Source organism: Lepisosteus oculatus, chromosome 1, assembly GCF_040954835.1.
Source record: "Lepisosteus oculatus isolate fLepOcu1 chromosome 1, fLepOcu1.hap2, whole genome shotgun sequence".
Classification (NCBI taxonomy): Eukaryota; Metazoa; Chordata; class Actinopteri; order Semionotiformes; family Lepisosteidae; genus Lepisosteus; species Lepisosteus oculatus.
The window spans coordinates 26032930-26055198 of NC_090696.1; the positions used below are offsets into that span (position 1 = coordinate 26032930).

A 22269-nucleotide genomic window follows, 5' to 3' on the forward strand; every position below is an offset into this window, starting at 1 on the left:
CTGGCTGGCTTCGGGCCAGCAGACCACATATTGGATATCTCTTTGACACATACACATCAGCTGTTCCTTTCTCTTACTGTGCAGGGGATGCTATTGATTTCGAGAATTCAACTGTTATTCTAAACACCTTTAGATACCAATTGAATTAATCTAAGTAAAGGTATTTACTTGTCTGCGAGTATCTGAATACTGCGTTTTTACATGAAACTGATCAACAAGATTCATACCAGCCAAGAAAAAGCTCATATGATTTACTTCCACAATTAATAAATTGTGCCTGTAAATACAACACTACAACTTGCTAAGTTGAATAAAATTGGGAGATTTACTTGGTCAGTCTAAGATTAGTCTAAGATTGTCCTGATGAACTCCTTGATTACAGGAGAAAATAGACAGTTGTATGTGCTAAGTCATTGAACAAGCTCAAGTAGGCAGCTGCATTAGCACATGTAGGCTGCAAAGGGATGGGTTAAGGTTTATTTCATTCTGAAAATAACTTTCTTCTTTTCCTGTGCTTGGTAATTGCATTACTGTAACTGTATGTTAAACTAGCCATTAAAGTCATTAAAGTATGGAAGCATTTTGTTCTACCTAAGCTGATAAAGTGCGGTTACAAACATCAGAATTAATTTGGTTGCTGTCTTCATTAGTTACAACAGCAATAGACATGAGTGAATCAGTTCCAGAGGCAGCCATGTATGCTAAGGCCTTTACATAACCAAAACCATGCTTCACAGGTGATGTAGCAGTGCTTTTGGAGCATATGGAGTTATTTCTTTCTCCTTATTTTAACATTTCCATCATCTTGGTAAAGTTTTATCTTGGCCTCAATTGTCCATCACATTTTGTTCCAAAACTTATTCTTTGCATATCTGAGCAAATTCTAATCAGGCTTTTCTATGCTTGGTACTGAGGAGAATTTATACTGTATCTTATAACCTTGGTAATGCTGCAATATGTAGATTTTGATACCACACCTCTGCATTCTTGAGGTGGTTGGTGATTTCACTGATGTACATTTTAGGGTTTTCCTTAACAGTTTAAATATGTTTTCTGTCAGGATTTGCAAATGTTTTTCTTGGCTGACCTGGTCTTGACTAGTTGGTTATGATACCTGTGTTTTATTCTTCTTTAGTACAGTATATTACGAGTGATTTTGATATGCCCAACACCTATGCTATGATCCTGTTTGGGCTTTTCTCTTCTTTCAGCTTCAATATTACCCGCCTTTCCTTAAAATAAAAATTATATAGTTTTCACTTTGACTTTAAAATTACAAACTCTAAACACTGAAGTCAAAGTGAGACAGGCTGGTAGAGTTCACAGTACATTAATGAGCCTACTGTAATTACCTAACAAACACCTGACCAACTAGAGACACCTGTCAGCCAATTGTCCCAATACTTTTGTTTTTTCAAAATAAAGTGCTAAACACAATACTTTAAATGAGTTTAACAGAAACAAGAGGGTAGAACTGATTTGAATTTATTAAAAACAAAACAATTCTTAGGAGATGCATTTATCAGTTGTGTTTATTTAATGAGAAATGATTACTAATCTTCTTTATGCGAAACCTTACTTTGAGGCTGCGAAGGCTCCCAGGACTAGTTGGAGAGGAGCTGGAGGATTTGGTTGACTTCGGTGTCGACATCTGGCTTCCAGGAGTGCCATTTACTAGTCAAGAGAGGAAATTGCCATAAGAAGACATGTCAAGTGAGACAACAGAGCAACCCCACAAGTCTACAAATAAGGGAATATCACTGTACAGTATAGTTGTTACTGGAGATCAATGCTGACTTCTCCTCTAAATGCTTCTTAGGCAGGATAATGTTCAGGACAGGGGCAATATCCTTTGACTGGAAAATTGCAAATTTAGCACCCATTCGTTAAAAAAACAACAAAACTGAACCAAGTAAACAGAAAAATATGCCTTATTTCTACTACTTTCAAGGTAAAGTAACTTAATTATGACTAAAATTATCAGTTGAACAGGTATTCCTCTGTATTAGTATACTAGGGGATTGTTATCAGGGACTTAGAAAAAACCAAACCCGAGTAATGTGTTAAACTACTAAACTAATATATTCTTGCTAAAAACAGCAGCAAAAGAGGTCAAACAGTGCATATGACACTGTATATTTATGCATGCTCATATGCATATGCTATGTATGAAAAAGACATAGTGTCTTGCAAAAGTATTTAGTCCCTTTTAATTTTATCCCATTCTGCTAAATCTTAAATTATGTTTAATATACACATTTGTTTATAAATTGTATACTTTTTATGCTTGAAAGCTTAAACTGAATTTTTATACAGTACTTCATTGTATAACATTAATCATATCCCCTTTTTCACATGTACCAAAAAAGGAAACAGAAAAATAAAATACAGAACAAATGGGGAGCATATAGAAAATCAAAATAACAGTTGAATTATTTTTTTACTCATAAAGGGCATTGGAAATCCACGAGCTCTGTTCTTTCAAAAGACAACATTGAAGCAAATTTTGTCATGCTTTATTTTCTGAAAGCATGTTGTGATCTGATCCATGTCTATCTAAACAACCGAACTCCAGTGGGATTCTTCTGTGGATAAAGCAGGTTAAGACTTCTTTTAATTCACTGGTAAAGCAGTTTCGATGTGTAAAATTTCCTTTTAAACGGGGCAGCGTGCCAAGACCACACTTTTACATTTAAGGCAAAGATCATCTGGTACAATGGTAGACAGGCTGTCTGCAGAGCTTATACTGTAAATTCCATGCTCTTTTGGCTAAAGGACAGATAAACATACAGGTACAGTACTGTATATACAGTACATTTCAACTACAAGTAAGAATGAACTTTCCATCTTTGGTAAAAAAGGACAAAATGTATAAAAAATGTTTTAAAATGATTTAGGACTAGCAGATAGGAGACATTTTAAATTGGGTAACTTGTATTTTAAATCTTGCCCCTGAATAGTCTTTAGCTCTTGGGAGATTAGACACATACATGTCAAGGTCTGGATGGCAGCCAAAAACAATGTCAAAAATAGCTGAAGCTGGAGAGTGCCAAGCTTTGAAGTCTGGAGTGCCTCGCTCTTAACGTAATCAAGGGCATTTCTCCCGGCTGAAACAGAACCCCAAAACCCCAAGTAGTTCAAATAATAATAATAATAAAAAGAAGAAGCAGAAAAATAAAAAAATAAAAAGCTCACTTTACATAACAAAGTCTCTTTAATACCATGCTAAAGAAACTTGGATGTACAAAAAAGAAAAAGAAGAACGGACAGAATATTTGAGGTGCGGTCCAACAAATATGAGTAAAAGTATTAAGATGACACTTGATCTACTCCAAAAACATTTTTTATTATAACTTGTCATTATTTTGATGTGCACAAAAATATTTTTGGAGAGAAGAGTGTACATCCAGCTCTCCATAATACATTTATATTGGTAAAATTATTATCATATGGGTATTACTGTATAACTTTCTATTATAGAGAGGACAGAATTTACTGTATATACAGTACAGCATAAAAATCACACAACAATATATCTTTTTGTTTGTGTTAAGGCTCTATTAATACGTATTTTTAAGATTTTCTTGATTAAAATATTCTCTTATATGCTCTAATAGAAAATATGATGCAACAATTTCAAAAATAATTTTCCTGTTAGAAATATGATCAGGTCCACTTCAATTAGGATGACACTATACTCTTTGTGCTCGGCAGGGAATATCACTATCCTATACAAATCCCCCGAAATATTGATATTCATTTATTCTATTACAGAAGTCTTCTGTTAAAATGGCCATTATTTAAAAATGTATTTGTGTGGGTAATTTTATTTGCTTAATTTCTTACATTTAAAGACTGCATTTAAAGAACATACAACATTGCTCTACAAGAACATCTAGTGACCTTATAATGTTTCATCATGATTAAATCACAACTTCAACGAGAATATTACTGATATAGTTAAGTAGTTAATAATTAAAAAATATGAACATTTCAAAAGTTATTGAAAACAAGGTCCAAAGTTGTGTTTTAATTTGAGATTTAACTAGAAAGCCTATGAAATGCAGGCAAACGTTTATGCTGACTTATCTGGTACTACTGGGCTTTATGTAAATCTCTGACAGAGAAAGTCAAATTAGTTAACAGTTATTGACATATTAAAAAAAATAGCATCTAAAGTAAATTGAATCAAAGCCAGTAGCGAATATGAGGTGCAGAGAAGAAGACAGTGATATACAAAATTCAGGTAAGTACACAGACTATGAGAAGTGCTTGAAATGGTCTCGTCAGAGCAGATGAAAGAAGCTCACCTGGAGATTTGACTGGAGAATAACTTGTTGAGTAGTGTCCAGCTCTTCTTACTAAATTCAATCAGGCAAGACAGCATAAAAAGGAGGGAGACAGCAGGGGAGAGAATGGTGAATATGAAAACCACTCAGATCTGGAATCAGATGATCAAGGTTTCAACCAGCCTGCTTTTCTAAATTCACAACATTCTACTGTATTTTTCTGCATCAAGATAATTTAAGCAGTTTAATTAAAATTGCACTTCATCTCATTTAGGTTAATGCAAAAGGGACAATAGTCCAAGGGTGTGGGCTGTACCATGATGTTTCAAATTAATCTTTCCTTAAATATAGTTGTTTTGTAGATTAGAAAGCAAACCATATTTACTTGAACTGTAGCTGTGTGCGTATAGAACTTTGTATTTTAAAAACACATTAACTAAACTGGAAAAGAGCTAGGAGAATTCTGAAAGAGTAATGACATTTAATTAAATTAACACTGTGTCTCTGACTATGACTAGAAGGTTTTGTGCCACACAGGTGCAGTCTTAAACCAATAAAATCCCTTACAGCAACAGCCGCTCTCTTATGGAGACATAACATTGTTGTTTCAAATCAAAACCTGGTCTGTGCCCTCCATTTGCTTGCGCTCAAACAGGAGACAGACACTTCAGCTGAGACACCTCACACAGATCACTAGGGTTATTCCTCCAATCAATCTGTAAAGCAACTGTCATGTCAGCAGAATTATGTGGTGTTGGCTGGCCTTCACAAATATATTTATCCTATCCCACAGGAACGTGATAGTTTAGATTCCAGCGATAAAGCAGGCTAGTATACAACATTGATTAAAAATGCAAAGTGGCAAAAAGTATTAAATTATTCTTTTTATATAGTCTGCGTTTTATGTGGTCAGAGTAACGGTTGCAAAGTGACGGTCTTTCTGTGCTCCACCATCGCCAAGTGAAATACAGCAACAGGATCAATCAGAATGCTCTCCCCTCTGTGACTATGCACAGGGATGCAATCCATGATTTAGATGTGTAAACTGCACTCATGCAGTTCACAGTAAAGTTCAGTTATGATCCTACCATTTCTGGGGTACTTGATGAATGTAATTAGGCACATGGGAATTGTTCCTTGACTCCCTATAGCACAGACACAGCAGTTGCTGTGTGAACATGTTCCCTCAGGAATTCCCTCTGAATCTGTCCAACTTAGTTCAGGGTCATTACTCACATCAAATCACACAGGTGCTTCTTCTCTGCTGGTGGCACTCATGGAATCTGGTAATAGCAGATGTTTTACCCTCAAGAAACTTGCAAATTCATCTTTCATTCCTGCCAGCAGGATTCACATAGCATATTCTATCTGCCTTTTATTGCGTTGCAGTTCAGTGTGGTCTCTCAGCACTCAGCGCTGACATTTTGAAACAGCTAATGTAGTGTATATTTTATTCCAGCACTCCTCTGCATGTAAAAACTCAAAAGCACACATTTCTCACCCTTTGTCATTTCATAGTCAGGAAGTGTAGAATTTGTGAGATGAGAGCACTAACATTTTTAAAACACATAAATACTCATAAAAATGGTTTTCTGCTTAGAAATTGCATTATGAAGAGATTTAAGTGGTATAATAAGATTTAAATTTAACACTAGTTATTTTAAAATGTAGGTAAAAACATACACTCGACAGGAGGGGCCCTGTTAAATTTTTGTTAATTTTAATCAAAGCTAAATCCCTGTGTTTTGTAAGTGTAGCCCTAATGTTTTGTAAATATAGAGCTAACAATATATTATGTTGATCTAATATAAGAGCCCATTGTCTGGGCTGAAGTCATCCCGTGTGGATTGGGTGCTCTACCTGAAGCAGGTGACTTGCTGCGTCTTGAGAGCCCGGGGCTCTTGGATCCTGACTGCCGTCCAGGAGTAGTAGAGCGTGCGTACGGAGACTTCATCACCCGGCACTCTGCAAAAACAACAGGTTTTCACTCAGCCGGGATCACACTTCTCTGCTCAAAACTCATATACCCATGCATCTGAGTTGCCATCTTCATTTTTTCATCAAGGGTCTAATTCGACAGTTACCCATTTTACTGTCACCACTCTGGGATGAAGTCCAGACAGTGTTTTGACATTAGGAAGGAGAGAGGAGTTATACTGATGAATAAATAGTTGCAAGGCCAGGAAAAAGAACATTTTGATGAAAACAACGGTAATGTTAGGTTATGTGGTAATACACTGGTCAATTTCAGGAGGGATGACAGCACCCAAGGTCTCCCACATTTCTATTTCTCTAATTCCTAATTCTCTCTGATTTCAGTTCCAGAAAAAACATCAAATACTATTGTAACCTTGATTGCATTTATCTTTCTCCTCTTTCCCTCCTTCTATCCTTCTGTCTCTACCTTTGCAGCTAACCCTTGCTTAACTTCTCGTTCTGCATGAGGGTCAGCTTCCTCATTATATGGTCAGGTGCTTGTCCTTTAGACAAGATAGTTAAGCCAAAGCTACATGTATCTAACCCCTTAATAAACATTCCTGAAAGTATGTTCTTATTGGGTGATGTTACTCCTTGTGAAGCATTGGGGCATTAGCATTGAAGTACTTTATTTTCCTGTGACCTCCCTGCACTGTAAGAAAGATTTGAATCATGCAAAAAGAAGCAGCACAGCCAGCACCATAACCCCACACACTCATAGTTTTTATTCACAGTGCCTTTGTTATTTAACATTCAGTACTGTTGTGTTGGTATTATTGGTCACTCAATAGTAATAATACACTGAGACACCACACTGAACTGCATTGTGATAGCAATTGGGATTTAATTGATAGTACTGTGATAGTGACTGTAAACAACACACCCTTGAAAGGTTTATGAATATATTTTTATTAATTTCTAGTTGAATAGTACATAAAATTATTTTTCATTCATGACAATGGACAAATATTTTCATTGATATTATAGAGCCAGTTACATAGAAAAGGGTAAAGGAGATTGTGATTGATATTAATATTATTGATTTTTTTTTTTATCTGAAGAAGTACACCATCTTGTCTGGAAAAAAAAATGTTTTTAAATATCTAAATTTTCCAGGTCATGAAAGAAAAAAATACAAATATTATGCTCTAGCATTTTTTTTATTTCCATTCAAAAGAAGTTGTCTTCAAAAGAGGTTATGTCATCACTGACACTAAATGTTTTTTGAAACAGAGTGAATTCCATACCATACCAAAAAATCAGTTTTACTACAGCTGTCGTTTTAAGTCTTTACTAAGCACCACAAATATAAATAAAACACACAATATGAAAGGCGCCATATTGTCTTTCAAAAATCTTTAAAATTCAAAGATTATCTTTCAGCCTATACAAATAAATGAATGATTTACTGTATATATTTTCAGTAATACTGTAAAGCATTTGTTTATGAATTTAATTGTAAAAAAATGATATTTTTTATCTTACAATTTTAGATTGGTTAACTGTTATCTTAGGTTAACACAACAAAATATTTCAGCCCCTCTAAATTTAGGTTTCTGTAAATCCAGAATGTTTTGTGATTATATTTAATCTCCAGCTGTATCTACTCAGATACAGACAGGAAAACAATCTCGTTTACGTACAAAAACTCGCTGATTGTTGCTACTTCAATAGTAAAGTAAAAATAATAAAGGCCATATCTTTACTATTACCAAACATCTGTGATACAGCTTATCAAAAATAAATAAACTCTGAGTTTTCATAATAAGCAGCATAATCAAGTGGCTTGATTGAAATTAAAATATCCCGAGATCCTCTAATGAAGGCAGAAAAATAATCTGTAACTGTGATGCATTCTGTGTAACACAGTAAAATGCAATTTTTAAAAGAAATATGTGATCCACACAAAGCTGCATACACAAATGGCTAAAAGGGAAAAAATATTATCCATAGATTTATATTAGAAAATACCAACATTAGTACAGTAATTTGACAGATGCATGGAATTGAGACACAACCATCTGTAACACTCATGAAATTGACTTTTCCCTCAGGAGTAAATAAGGAAAAAGCTACAGCTACTTAACTGTATTCTGTGACTTTAATTCTTCTAATTTAGCAGTTAAATTAAGTGTTGCATGTGTCTCTCCTCAAGATTTGTGACAGATACATCAAGGAGATCAACATATAGAAGCTAATGTATGGATATGAAAAGTCTCTAAAATTGTAGGCAAATTAAAAAAAAATGTTTAGGGTTCCTGAGAAAACTACTTTTTACCTAGCATACCACAATAGTATCATCTCATGTTTCAGAAAGTATTCTGTAATCATCATTCCTGTGATTCGTTTTGTTGCTTTGTGCAGCATTCCTCTGTCCTAAATCAAACATGCATACGATGGAATGCCTTTTGAAATTAGATGAGATGAAGTGTTACAATCACACTGAGATAAAAGTTTTTTTTAACTTTAAATGACAGACCAACTCCATGCATGTTAAAATATAATTAGGCCTACCAGTCACAAAGGCTGCAGAAGCCTTACCACTGTGATCCAAAACAAAGTCATCTTGAGCATAACGGTACTTCTCTGGTCCACAGGCAATGAAAACATCGTCATCCCCAAAGAAGTCCTGCAGACATGTGATCTACGAGGAAAAATACACAGAATGGGAAAAATCACATGTAAAAAAGGAATATGATATGAATATGATTTTCTTAGTGATAAATACTCGTTCTATCGCCAGTATTTCCATTTTCTGCGTTGTTTTCTTTATTTTAGTTCAGTATGATACGAATTCAGTGGTGTATTAGACAAAAAAACAGGACCTTTGAAAAAACCCATTAGTTTGCATATATTTAACATTTATATTAATTATTATAAATGTATATGTTCATTTATCAAATACAACTGTAAGAAATAGTATGACTGTTTATCCAAGTGAATATTTTGTTTTAAAGTCAAATAAAGTAGATTAAAACCAAATTGTTTAATGTTAAATAAATCTTTACAAATATGTTACCTAACTCCAAATGTCAGAATACATATTTAAATCCTGCATAGTGATAAACCCATCAATATAACTAAAACACTCCATTAAATCAGTTACAATCCTCATTGCAACTGTAACTAAAAATAACGCTTCTGCAGTATATCCTTAGACTTAAGCTGAAAATTGTTCATGAATTCAGCTTGGGTCTTGCACTAGCATGTGAACAATGAAGATTTTGGTCAATTTCACCAAGACCATCACCATTCACGGCCTCTACATGTTTTCATATTGCAAACACCAGACTCTGAACCTGTTAGAGGGGTGACATCTCACACCAGCTGATAATATCCAGGTCAATCAAAGCCCTCCCGGCACAGATGAATCTTCGTCAACTCCTAGTTGAGGAATCCCAGTCACAGTACAGAAAGCCAATGCAGAGCCCCAAACTGAACCACAATGTCTGGACTCTATAGTGTCCAAACATGGTGCCTCCATTATTTGGACTCCTTGGAATCCCCTGACATTAACAGAAAATGTACTAGTACTTTAAACTACATAAAGGTCACATGTTGTACACCACCCTCAAGTTAATCCATTAGGGTGTTGTGGTATTTGGTGAACTAACTTCAGATTTAATATGGAAAGAAACCCACTTTCCAGCTCACACTTCCTGCACAAAATCTAGAGCTGACATCTGCAGCATGGAACCAATTAACCTTACTCAGGAAATTCCTACTACTTAATTACTATTACTTGTTAGCAGAACATCTGCTCCCAGTGAATATTTCTGGGTGAAACCTGACAAGTCCACAGATGATTTCATTAATTTTTTCACATTTTATAATAAGAAACAATCTAAACATCTACACATCTCTAGCCTACTGAATAAGTAAATGGAGGTACACTGTAAACCTACAGCAGACTATTTCCTGTTATGATACTTAAAATAGTTACATATTATTCGCATAGTGCTTCACAATAACTGCTTCGTTTAGTTATTGCTCTACATTATTTTCTGTATCATTGGAGTTCTCAAGGTTGTGCTTTTATACCTTTCTGTGTGGCTCAAAACAACTTGATTTTGAACTGCAGCTATTTACTGAACATTAAATATTAATAAACAATATTTTGTAAGAAGCTGAGACAGTACTACAGTATATGTACAGTACATTGTATAAGATAAGATCACTTTATTAGCCATATACAATTGCTTGCATTAGGGATTTGTCTTTTCACATACCCCAGCTTGCTCTCCATGATGACACACAGGCAGAGAGAAGCTTGGAGTCAGAGCACAGGGTCAGCCATTGTACAGCACCCCTGGAGCAGTTGGGGTTAAGGGCCTTGCTCAGGAGCCCAACGGCGTAGGATTCCTCTGCCGACTGTGGGATTTGAACCGGCAAACTTCCAGCCACAGGTGCAGATCCTTAGCCACAGAGCCACTGCTCCACCCCAATACAGTATATAGTATACAGTATACATAATGTGTTTACACATCTTAAATCTCTAACACGCAATGGATTAAATTGAATAATTATCCCAAAGACTCTAATTAAAATGAGATATGTCTTTGGCAAGATACACATACATGAAAAGGGTCTAATGAACAGAGTTATAGCTCTTTGTCTTTCCTGTCAGACTGAAGATGTCTATGGGTTTGTATGCTTTGTATACAAAGCTTAGACCAATCACCGCCCACAGCTTTATAATTATTGTTCAGCTGCATACTGATTCCGAGCTTCAGAAATGCTTAATTAAATTAAATCTAAGTATCAAATGCTTGGATTAATAAATCAGTGTCATAACAACAGCATGGCATAAGGTGTGAGCACAACAGATGCACAGATGAATCATCACTCGAATCAGTTAAGGTGTTTTATTCAGGAATATAATAAAAACACTGCAAATTAAATCATCTTAATACAAAATCTGAAAATCCAAATTAAAAATCTGAAGAAGGAAGTCTACAATGAATTACATTAAACAGCAGCAGATACACACCTTAGTAAATCATGACTGGAAAGACTACATTGCATAATTTCAGTTGCCAAGGAGACTGTGCAACCAGCATCCTTTTCACAGCTCTTTCCTCACATTTTTATCACAAACAGAGAAGTGTCTCATTCTCAGCACAGGGCCCAGTATATAACATATAAAAGAGTCTGTTTTTGCCTATTTAAATGATTCATCTGAGCTGGCTCTTTAAGAGTGGCCTGTCCAGTGGACAGTTCTCATGTAGATTACACTGACCTAAGGAAGTGTGGGCAGCCAAACAAATTGGATGATGATAACTCTGTTCTTCCTGCAGTGACACCAGGAGATCTGGACAATGTACTGGCCAGATGGGACCTTATACTGTAAACGTACCCCTTTCAAACAGCAGCACTACAGGGTCCACAATTCACCCTGTGAAGCTGACAGATGGAGCCTATGGTGGTAACTGGCTGTTTTCTCATAATGAGATAAAAAGCACAAATAAATATAATGTCTTCCAAGGCAAAAATAAATATTAAGAGAGAAGTTGGGGTGACCAAATAAACATAGATTACATTGATTCCCAAAATTGTATTCCAAATAATTCATATCCACAGATAGAAACAAAATAAAACCTGTAACTCTCAGAAGTCAACATTAGGACAGAAACAGAAACCTACAAAGACAAGATTTTTTTCTCCGGTCCTGCTAAAATTTCAAAATTTATACTAGGGTGGTGCCTCAGTACAAACAAAAAGCTGTAGAAATGTAAAACAGCATTAGGCAGGGGTAAACCTGAATTCTACTTATGTATTTATGACACATTTTACTGTGTACGTGGGACTGGTTGCAAATCAGAGCAGGCCATTCGGCCCGTCTAGCTTGTTTGTTTTATTTCATTATCTAATAAATAAGGCTGCCCCAGTTTACAAGACAGAAATAATTTCTGAACTGTATACACAGTAATTATCACCACACCAATTCCTGTCCGAACAAATAGACAATAAAGCGGGACTGAAAGATTTTAGGATTCAAGTGAGTGGTTATGAATTTATCTGTCAATTATACCTTGTCTATTGAATTTCCAAGTATATGCTGTACTGTGTGAGACATATTCGGTGTTCAGTGTTCAGTGTGTGGTAATTTGTTTGGTGCGAGTGAAGTTTTATTTAATCTCTGACCCAGAGAAAAGTGTGATGTGGACGGTTGAGGAGAGAATGCAGGCTTGCGCTGTGTCCGTTATTTTGAATTCTTTTTTCCTTCTTCTGGTTTGGTCGGTTAGTTTTTGTTTTTGTTTTACCAATAAAGTTTGATAATCGGCCAGTGAAAGCTCTGTTGTCCTTCACATGAATGCCTGAAACATTTTACCGAACCCAGGATCTTACAACTGCATACAGTATATTCAGACTACATTACCTGTATTATTATTATCATGTTTTATTTTTCAAGAGAATTGAAAATCAAATGTGAAGCTGTTATATAGTACATAATAGGTATTGAATATAGACGTCACTATGACAACCTATGAAAAACCTATATAAACTAAGCCAGTGTGGTAAAGTTGGTGGAGACGGAGCCAAAAAGACTTGCAGCTATAACTGCTGAAAAGGTGATTCCACCTTTTCAGCAGTTATAGCTGCAAGTGTTCTTGGTCTGAAAACATACAATGTATGGCACAATCAATACATTTCAGTTTTTCAAGATTAGATAAAATACTGTTACAAATGGGGTGTTACGAAAATGGTGAAAATCAGGAACTGATTGATCAGATAAGTCAATCAGTGAATTTAATTATTCATAACCTCCAACTTGTGATTTCTAGAAATATACCCAAGCAGTTGGTATTATTGGAGGCACGTGAATTCTTTGTTCTCTGGCACAGCTTTGTTGAGCAGAGTAATAATCCAAATATTTATTACAATGACACAAGACACAAACTACACCTCACACAACAAAACATACAAGTTACTTTATGTACAGTATTTACAAAGAAGGAGTTTCAGAGGCATAACATTCTGGTCACCCAGAAATCCCCAGACTGCTACTTAGCACTAAACTTTTAATATGCCTACAGAAGCCACACAAGAGATGAGCTGCCTTCTAGCTAAATACAATGTAACCCGCAGTTAAATCTCGCTCTCTCTGCACCCCAGATGCCTCAAAATAATCCCTATCCATAAAAATGCACCCTAAACAGAAAATAAGTTTCTAATTGAGGTATCTTTTACCCAGAAAACCCAAGTTCCCTAAAAACACAGAATAGCATGCTCTCTCTAACAAGGTTCAAATACTTAGCTCCATTCAGGTTTGATTTGGATGATCAAAGTATGGGCTCTCTCCTGGCGCAAGCTTCAACTCCCAACTCTGGACTCCTCATTTCTTCCTTCCTCTTCTCCTAATTTGATTTTATATTGTGTGTGTCTGTACTGTTCCTTGCCAAGCATTAACCCACAACTTCCCTAGGTATACTAAGGTAAACTTTACAATTGTTTCTGCTCAAGGGACCCCCAGACCTCAGCAAACATCCTCTCTGCTTTGAAGCTAGGAGTGTTTACCCTTCCCAGTGTCACAAACTTTATCTAAAATCTAAGAGACACTTCTCAGTCACTTAAAGCTGTAACAATACTAAGTGAAGAAATGGGTACAAAGAGAAACTGCATTCCCACTGCAACAAAATGATATGATATTGTTACGAGCTACTGTTATCAAAGCCTAAACAGATCAGAATGTGAGGTGTTTACCAAGTTATAGGTGTTCTGCGAAAAAGATTATTAAAGGGAATATTCTGGTTTAGGAACAAGTAAAGGTTTATTCCACGCTGAAAAGAGAAGAAAAGAAAATAAAGAACTCATGTACCTCTTATTATTTATTCTTCGTTTTAAATATTTTATTTCCTTTTCTGTAATTTCCTGAACTTCTAATTGCTAACAATATTTTGTATGAATTATTGAGCTATTTCTAAGTTTTGCATTAGTTACATTTTACTGGTTCCAATCAACATGGTTGGCCTATCCTGTTTAGAATACACAATAATGCAATGTACATGATTTACAAGTGGTTTCTGGAAAATACAAATAAAAAAAATGTTTTTCTATTTTGAATAAATATCAGGTTGATATTGCTATTTTGGAATCACATAATCAAGGTATTTTGTAATTCCAAAAAATCAGATTGTTATGAAAAATCAGTTTTATCTTGCCACACCCCCTCTCTCCACATGCATACAGATTATTATAACACAAACTTGTAAACTTCAGTTAATATTGAGAAAGTATAAAATGTGATTATATATCATTTAATTAAATTTGCATCAAGCCCAATAGCGATACAGCTGTGAGTTTCAGAACTTAAAAAAATAACCCAAAATGTTAAGGACTGCCATAGGAAATATTAAATGTGATTCTAAAATGGACTTTGTTACTGAATAGTAAGGTTCTTTGCTAAAACATGCTGCTTGGATTAGCACATTAACTGGAAAAAATGAATGCAACAATTACACAGAAACACATGGAAAGATTTGTCTTTTTGGAATGAAAAGATTATACAAAAAGATTAAACCAAAAACAAGATTTTGTGACATCTTTTAATAAAATGGCAAGGAGGTGGGCTCATAGCAAGGAGAACAGAATTGCATTAGACAAGGGGAGGACTAAAGTGTTAACAGTCACACAGGTTTACTTCCTGTAAAAATCACTCTGTAAGAAGATTCACAATAGTCAACTGGCTAAGGATATACATTTGTGGAAGAATGTAGAGAAGGCCTTCATCCAGAAGTAGATCAACAAAGAATAAAGATGATGAGATACATATTATGTTTTCTCTCTGACTTCTAATGTGTCACTGCTGTGGATCATAAAGCATTTACAGGTTTTCGTGACATAAATCGATGAGCAGGCTGATAACATGGGCATGCTGCTGTGTGAGCACAAAGCATAAGTGTTTGCAGCAAGCAGCAGAGGCAGGCTGATGCAGAGAAGGCGAGCATAGGCAAGTGTGATCCATCCAGCACGGTCCAGAGCCATAAACAGGGACAAGCAAAGTTCAAAACCCAGGGACATAGTACAAAGCACCAGTGGAGAACCCAGAGAACAAAGTCATGGCAAAGAAGGGTTCATAATCCAAGAAGCAAATACAGAGAGAACTCCAGAATCTGGGGTAAAGCAAACTCTAAGAAAGTAGCAAACTCTAAGACAGAATTCTGGAGTATTACCAGATCATGGTTTATGTAGTCTTGACCCACCTGAGCTCGGTGTGGTGGATAATAGCCTCCAGGTGGTACAAGACTCCTGTCAAATTAATTAGCATGGGAAACTGCACTGAATGATAGGGGGCTGACTACTACGTCAATACTGCAGTAGCTCACCCTGCTGCTCATCCACGGTGGTGAGCATGACATGTCCCAAATTAAAAAATGATCTTCCATGAAAGACTTAAGCATATTAGAAACTGCCTCACTGTTAAAGAAAAAGAAATGGATTTTACAGGCTCTTAAAAAATGCAACAGGAAAGGGAACACGCACACAAATGGGTGAGGGGAAAAGGGCAGGAAGGCACAGTGATAGACCGATACCAGCTGCCAAAGAGGTGTGACCTGATCAGCACAATTGCTCTGGAAATTCAGTGCACTTACTTGGAAAGAAAGGCAGGACACAAGGTTAGGAACCTTACTATCAGATGGGCCTCCTCTCATTTATGATCCTTTTTATACAGTATGTTTTTGTTCTAAGTCAATATTTAACATAAAATATTTAACAACCAAATATTTCTCTCAGCATGCACAATATATACAGTACTGCAGTTTGCATACTTTTTTATTTCAAATATGTTACAGGCTACAGTAATCTAATTTTTTCTTCTGCAAAATATTAAACTCAGTGACACAAAATTAATGGTAATAAGAACAATCACTCGCAGGTTTTCTGTCTCACAAGATCACGATATGGACATTGAGTAAAAAGTACTCTATTCTGTTTGTTTTCATAAAACATAGTTTGGGTAGTACAAAATATATTAAATATAGGATTTGGTTATACTATTAAATATATACTAATAATACTATTGGGTTCAGCTCTCGATCAACTATTAATGGTTTCTAGGTTCTACAAAGGTAGTTACATTGGAGGCAAGTGCTGACTTCACACTTATGGAAATGAAGAACTGCTCTTAAAGAGAAAGGATTAATTTGGATGGCAGAAGAAAGGACATTTGCATCCATGACACAAAGAAAAACCACGGTCAGCTATTTCAAATGGTTTACCAGCTGTATTTCAAACATCTTTGAAAAGATAGTTTTAAAAAAATAGAAAAGCTACTGAAATAATTACTAGTAATACCTTTAGGATGTACACTATAATCCATCATATTTTATTAAAACGCAAGACATTCAAGGTTAATAAACTTAAAAGTGCTAGGCTGGTAATACAAAACTGTCTCTATTTGTGTTTGCAATTCAAAGCTTCTTATCTGCGGGAGCAAAATACGTAAGGCTTTTTTCTAATTAATCTTTTGACAATCCCTGTGTTATAAGCAAATGGAAAGCTGATCTAAACATTAAATAAGAGTAGGAAGGATAAACACTGGTGAGGGCAAGTGTTGGGTTATCAACACCCTAAGGTTGTCTTAAATTGCTTTCACTATAACATTACTGCAATTGTGACTACAATCTGTACTGTAATTCTGTTTGTATTGCTGGATATTATACTACTGTGTATATTTTTTTGCTTTTAGCTGTTAACATTTATTTTAAATGCAGACTAAAAAAATATTTTTTTTGCAAAAAATCATCATTATATTACAGAAAAGAATAAATTACCATTTAAGAAGGAACAAACACTTATGAGCCCCTTTTGGGCTGCCACTTCCTGCAGTAGGAGACACACTGAATACAAATGAACTCAGGCTCACTGCAGGATAACTTAACAAGATGCTCAGAAAGAACTCGGTTGCCATAGCAGCGTGGCAGCAGCCAGCACTCTTCACCTGCTCGACGTGCGGAGTCCGGCAGAATAAAATTTGCCTCTGACAGCCAGAACAAACCTATTTAAAAGGTACACACATATATTTACTTCAGATTCAGTTTTACCAAGCATTTTCATTATTTTTGCTGACGAAAGCACTGTTGTTTGCGTAAACAAGAGAGAAACACATTTTCTATCTTTTATCGTTTAAAAGTTTTACAATGAAAAATAAAATCCCTCAGTTACAGGAATAGACATAGCAATTAATATATAGTGTGTATTGTAATTACTGTATAGATGTTATTACAAAAATGTATGAAAATAATATATATGATTAGGTGACATTTAATTTTTTTAATCCTGTTGCAATATTGAACTGCTCTTGAGTTTAAGAATTAATGTTTATATAGGTCAAATCCACATGACCTTCAGCTGAAATCATAACATTCTTTATGTGTTGACACATTCATCATTGTTGTTTTCATATTCTGTTATCTGCTGCATAATTTCTAAAGATTAGCTTGTTTATATTTAGAGTTTTCTGTATTTCTCAAGGAAAAGCAAGAATCTGGCCAGTGTGTAATCTGAAATTCTTACCTTTGATATTTCTGGGACTTATCAGCTTGCTGAATACCAGTAGATAATACTGTACTCTACAGTGTGCACAGTTATTAAACACAGCATCTGTGCAGCAGCAATATCAGAACTGAGCTCTTTTGTGATGAGAAGTACGTCACCAGCACAAATTCCTGCTATAATGCATCTGTAACTAGGGAAATGTAAAATCCTTAATATTTCCCACAGAATATATCTTTAGGCAAAGAAATCCTTCTGCAGAGCTCTTATTTGGATCCATGGCTAAGCTGTCCTCAAAAAAAAAAAAGGAGAACTGGAGTTAATTAGGTGTCTGGGAATTATTTTCTCCTCACTATTCAGTATACTGCATGAGCTTCATTGTATTTTTCAGTAAAACATTATATAGAACATTCACATAAACAGGATTATGTACTGCAATCACTGTAATAACTACATTTTCTAAAAAATATGTAAGAAAATATAATAGGTTGTAATGACACATCTAGAAAAAAACTAATTGCTGTTTTATCCTACAGAATTACGTACTTATTTGGTTATGGTAGATGAATATAAATACATAACATAACGTATACAGTATATCTAAGCAAGTTGTTTTACTTGTTAATTCAACAGAAAGTGAAACTAAGGTTACCAAAGGAGTTCAGTGTGAATTTGTTTCAGTTCTGAAAGTAACTGAGGACTTCATAGCCTTGTTCATGCTACAGTAATAGTGTAGTTTGTAATAGTTAAGAATTACAAGGACACAGAGGGGTTTCATATTTAATGTATTTGTAAATGTGTATTTATTGTATTTTTTTAATTTAATTTTAATTTAAATGTTTTCCAGACAGCAATGTCTCTGTCAATATGACCACATTAACTAAAAAGAATAGCTGGCATTTCTGTGTAATATAAGCATATTGAGACAAACACAAGAAGCATTTTAGCATCCTTCTTCTTAGCATTATACATGTATTATTACAACATTGGGAAAACGTAGTATGTGATCATCAAGTGTATAAAAAAATCTGTATGAAACCGCTGATTCAACCATTTTATTAGTTTAGGCTAACTTCCTGTTTATTTTATTACATCAGACCTCAAGAAAATAAAGGAGTTATTTTATGAATTCATCCAAGGGATATTATCAGAGTAATATTTGAAGTATTTAATGTACTGTACCACTCATTATGTCATTATTTCTACATCCATCCATCAGAAAACACTGTGATACATAAGTGACTGGCTTCAGCAGTTGTTTAGTTCCAGACTAGTTTCATTTCCATTAAATTAACATTTATTTGACCACAGAAATAAAAAAATAAGAATGTGGAGGTTTTTTTTAAGTGAAAAGGGAGTGGGATATTTAGAAAGATTTTCATTTTCTTTGCAGGTTTTTTGTTGACTTCTATCAATGTTCAATTTGGGCTTTCACATTTGGATCAAAAATATTTACTTAACAAAAATGTGCATTTTTCGCACATTTTGACTAATTATAATTTATTAAAATTGAACATCAATTTTAGGCAGTCAAGGCACCATACACAAAGGCCTTTGTACTAAAAAGAAATTCAAAATGAAAGTGTACTGCCCAAATTGAGATCAAGCTTAGAGTGGGCAATTTTTTTACAATACTTTCCTAGTTTTATTACTTTTACTGTACATTTTTTACAACAATATCCACTCTTTAAAACCTATAATCCTTTCATAATTACAAAACCTTGCATCTCAGTTTAAGCATACAACCTCATTTGCTATACATATATTGCATACAGTATGTAAATAATAACATACAGTATCGCATTGATTTTTATACTAGTATTTTAAATCAGTTCTTACCAGTTAAGTGTATTTTGACAGAAATATATCAGTATTTCGTACTCAATATATCATACTCAAGCAGTTTACTCACTAATGGATTTCAGGTTACTTCAAATCATGAAATGTTGTTTTGGAAACCTACTGTTGCTCTGCATTAGGACAACTGGAGCTTTTCTGCTAATACTAAACCTATACTCCTTTTTCACTGCTGAAATGGGACATGGGAAATTACTTAAGGGATATTACTGAAGGGAAAGTAACATGTTGATTGGTTTTCACATGTAACAGGTGTAAGGTGTAATTTTCAGAGATTGTACTACAGTTGTCACATCAGGGCTGGTTTGACATATTGTTCAGCAACAGAGGTCTTACTAACTCCATTACATGCCACTACGTTTTTTTATTCCAAATGTGGTCTATGAGGTCAGAATAAAATATCTTATAACAGTGGTTCTCAAACTTTTTGGACCAAGTACCACCCCTGATTAAACCAAAGCATCCAAGTACCAACTACAAGTCATCTTCTCATAGGAACCACAGGAAATCTCAATGACCAACATTGCATACACTCTCACACACACATATAATAAAAATAGCACCAAGCACTTAGATAATTTAGACTGTACCGCCTTTACCGTTTTCCGTACCGTACCGTTTTCCAATACTTGCCAACACTAGCAGTGCTGTCTGTGTCAGGTTCAGCAGCAGAGCTAGTTTTGGTGGCCGATAGGGTTACTATACTGTACATCCGGATTTTTCCGGCCATGTTCTCTATTTTGATCCTTATCTCTCCCTCCGGGGGGAATTTTCAAATATCCAAAAATGTCCGGGATTTCGACTCCATTATTTTCACTATGAAGAATAATTACCAAACTTTTAAAGATAGTTAGAGAAAATTTCTTAACTTCTCTAGTTTGCTTCGCGACCTACGTTGTAGTTCAGTTTTCGTCCTGTACGTGTATGATTATGTAATGAGAGAGCGAAATCGGGTGTCAGTATCAATGTCTTTACTCAGTCTGTGCAGTGCAGAAACATTCCCTTGAAAGGCTCCCTATTTTGTTTCTTGTTTCCCTACCCTCAAACACAATGCCAAAGCGAAAGTGTAAATTCAAATCAGAACTAAAAAATACATTTCCATGTTTTCGAAGTGGCAGAGAAGACTGACTGGGTAGCTGAATATTTGGTGTGTAAACCTGGTACGTTTGTCTCCGTGGCAAATAAAGGTGAACTTGACTTGCGAGCTCATGTTGAGAACAAAAAGGCAATTCGAGGACAGAGTTCGTCAACCAAATCAACAGATCTTATCAAATCTGGCATTAAAACAGAGGAAACTGTTATTGCAGCAGAGAGGACTTGAACATTTCACACGTTAAACATCGTTACAGTTACTTTACCAATGAACATAAAACCTGGGATATTTTGAAAACCCTCTCATCCCGACCCCCTTCCCAGACAAGGCAATAGGATTGTTCCTCAGGATGTCCTCTTTTTTTGATGTTCGAATATGGTAAAACCCTATTGGCCGAGGTATAATCCTCCTCATTCTCAACAAGTGTGCTTGATCTATCGGAGCTGGCTTCAGTACCCTCTGCGTCTATTCCTTTCAGCCATTACATAATACTTGATTTTTGGGAGGTATTCATTGTCAATCACTGTTCTGTTAACGAATGTGGCACTGAACTGTGTCTCTGAAAGCTCGAGAGGAGTATGGACACTCAAGTATTAGCGCGCGCTGTATCGACGTCGCTATATACGTAGGCTGCGTATATGACACGTAAACTGATTTTATTAAAATAGAAAATATGAAAACCCGTCTCAAGCTTTCTGAAACCGATTAAGTAAATCACAGATGAAAAAATTATATGATTTTAATTTTAATGTCTTTTCAGTGCACACAACAAATTTCCAGGGTCATCTGGCGTACCACCTGGGGGCTTACCACAGTTTGAGAACCACTGGAATAGAATATTTTAAAAGACCAACATTTAAAAAGGAAAATATTTTCCCATACTTTCTGAAGGTGAAAATGCAAATTTCTTTTGAAAAGTGCAAATGATGCAACTTCTGTATAGTGCGTTTTAAAATGCACTAAAACAGGAGAAAGTCATAATAACATCTTAACTGGATCCTGGCTTTACATGTGAACAAAAGAAAGGTTTCAATCAAGAGGACATTCAGTTACCTAGCTTAAGTTACTTCTATTCTTAAATACTTTAGTTCTTCTTAAATGTACTTCTATTTATTTACATAGATATAACTTACTGTACATCTATCTAATAAACTAAAAAGTTACTTACAATATTGTACCAATGGTGATGAAGTTGCTGCCATATGCTTAATTCTAAACACAGTACCTGAAAACCTGAAAAACCTGAAAGACTGAATTAAAACTATTCGCTTAAAAACAAAAACTCTAAAATGTGACAAAACATAACACTCATCTCTTTCATGACAAAATACAGTATTAAAGCAAACAGAGAAAAGAGATTGGCTTGAAAAAAAATCTGGTTAATATAATAAACAAAAATATTTAGATACTGTACTGTATACTGTCTTCACAGTCTCCTCAGCTATTGAGGTTTGGTATTTCAAAACTCTGTTCTGTTTACCTTTCTTAATATTATTCCAGCAAGGTAAATTCAGCATACAAGACAAACAAAAGTCACCAATGGCAGAGATACCCTGT

The 22269-nt window shown here is 35.1% G+C and overlaps 1 protein-coding gene across 6 annotated transcripts in view; it reads right to left on the reverse strand.

The window, feature by feature from the left end:
• Positions 1-22269, reverse strand: part of dclk2a (doublecortin-like kinase 2a) — an 83487-nt gene that overhangs the window by 21606 nt on the left and 39612 nt on the right. For 4 of the 6 annotated variants that reach the window (XR_001478215.2, XM_015344688.2, XM_015344687.2 and 1 more), the window contains exons 3-6: positions 8781-8910; positions 6150-6254; positions 4311-4361; positions 1580-1674 (exon numbers count right to left, since the gene is read on the reverse strand). Coding sequence is in view for 5 of the 6 variants with exons in the window: in XM_015344688.2 (XP_015200174.2) it covers positions 1580-1674; positions 4311-4361; positions 6150-6254; positions 8781-8910 (381 nt within the window). In the remaining variant the exon portion in view is untranslated. The remainder of the gene's footprint in view (positions 1-1579; positions 1675-4310; positions 4362-6149; positions 6255-8780; positions 8911-22269) is intronic. The other 2 variants (XM_015344692.2, XM_015344689.2) reach the window with 1 other exon arrangement.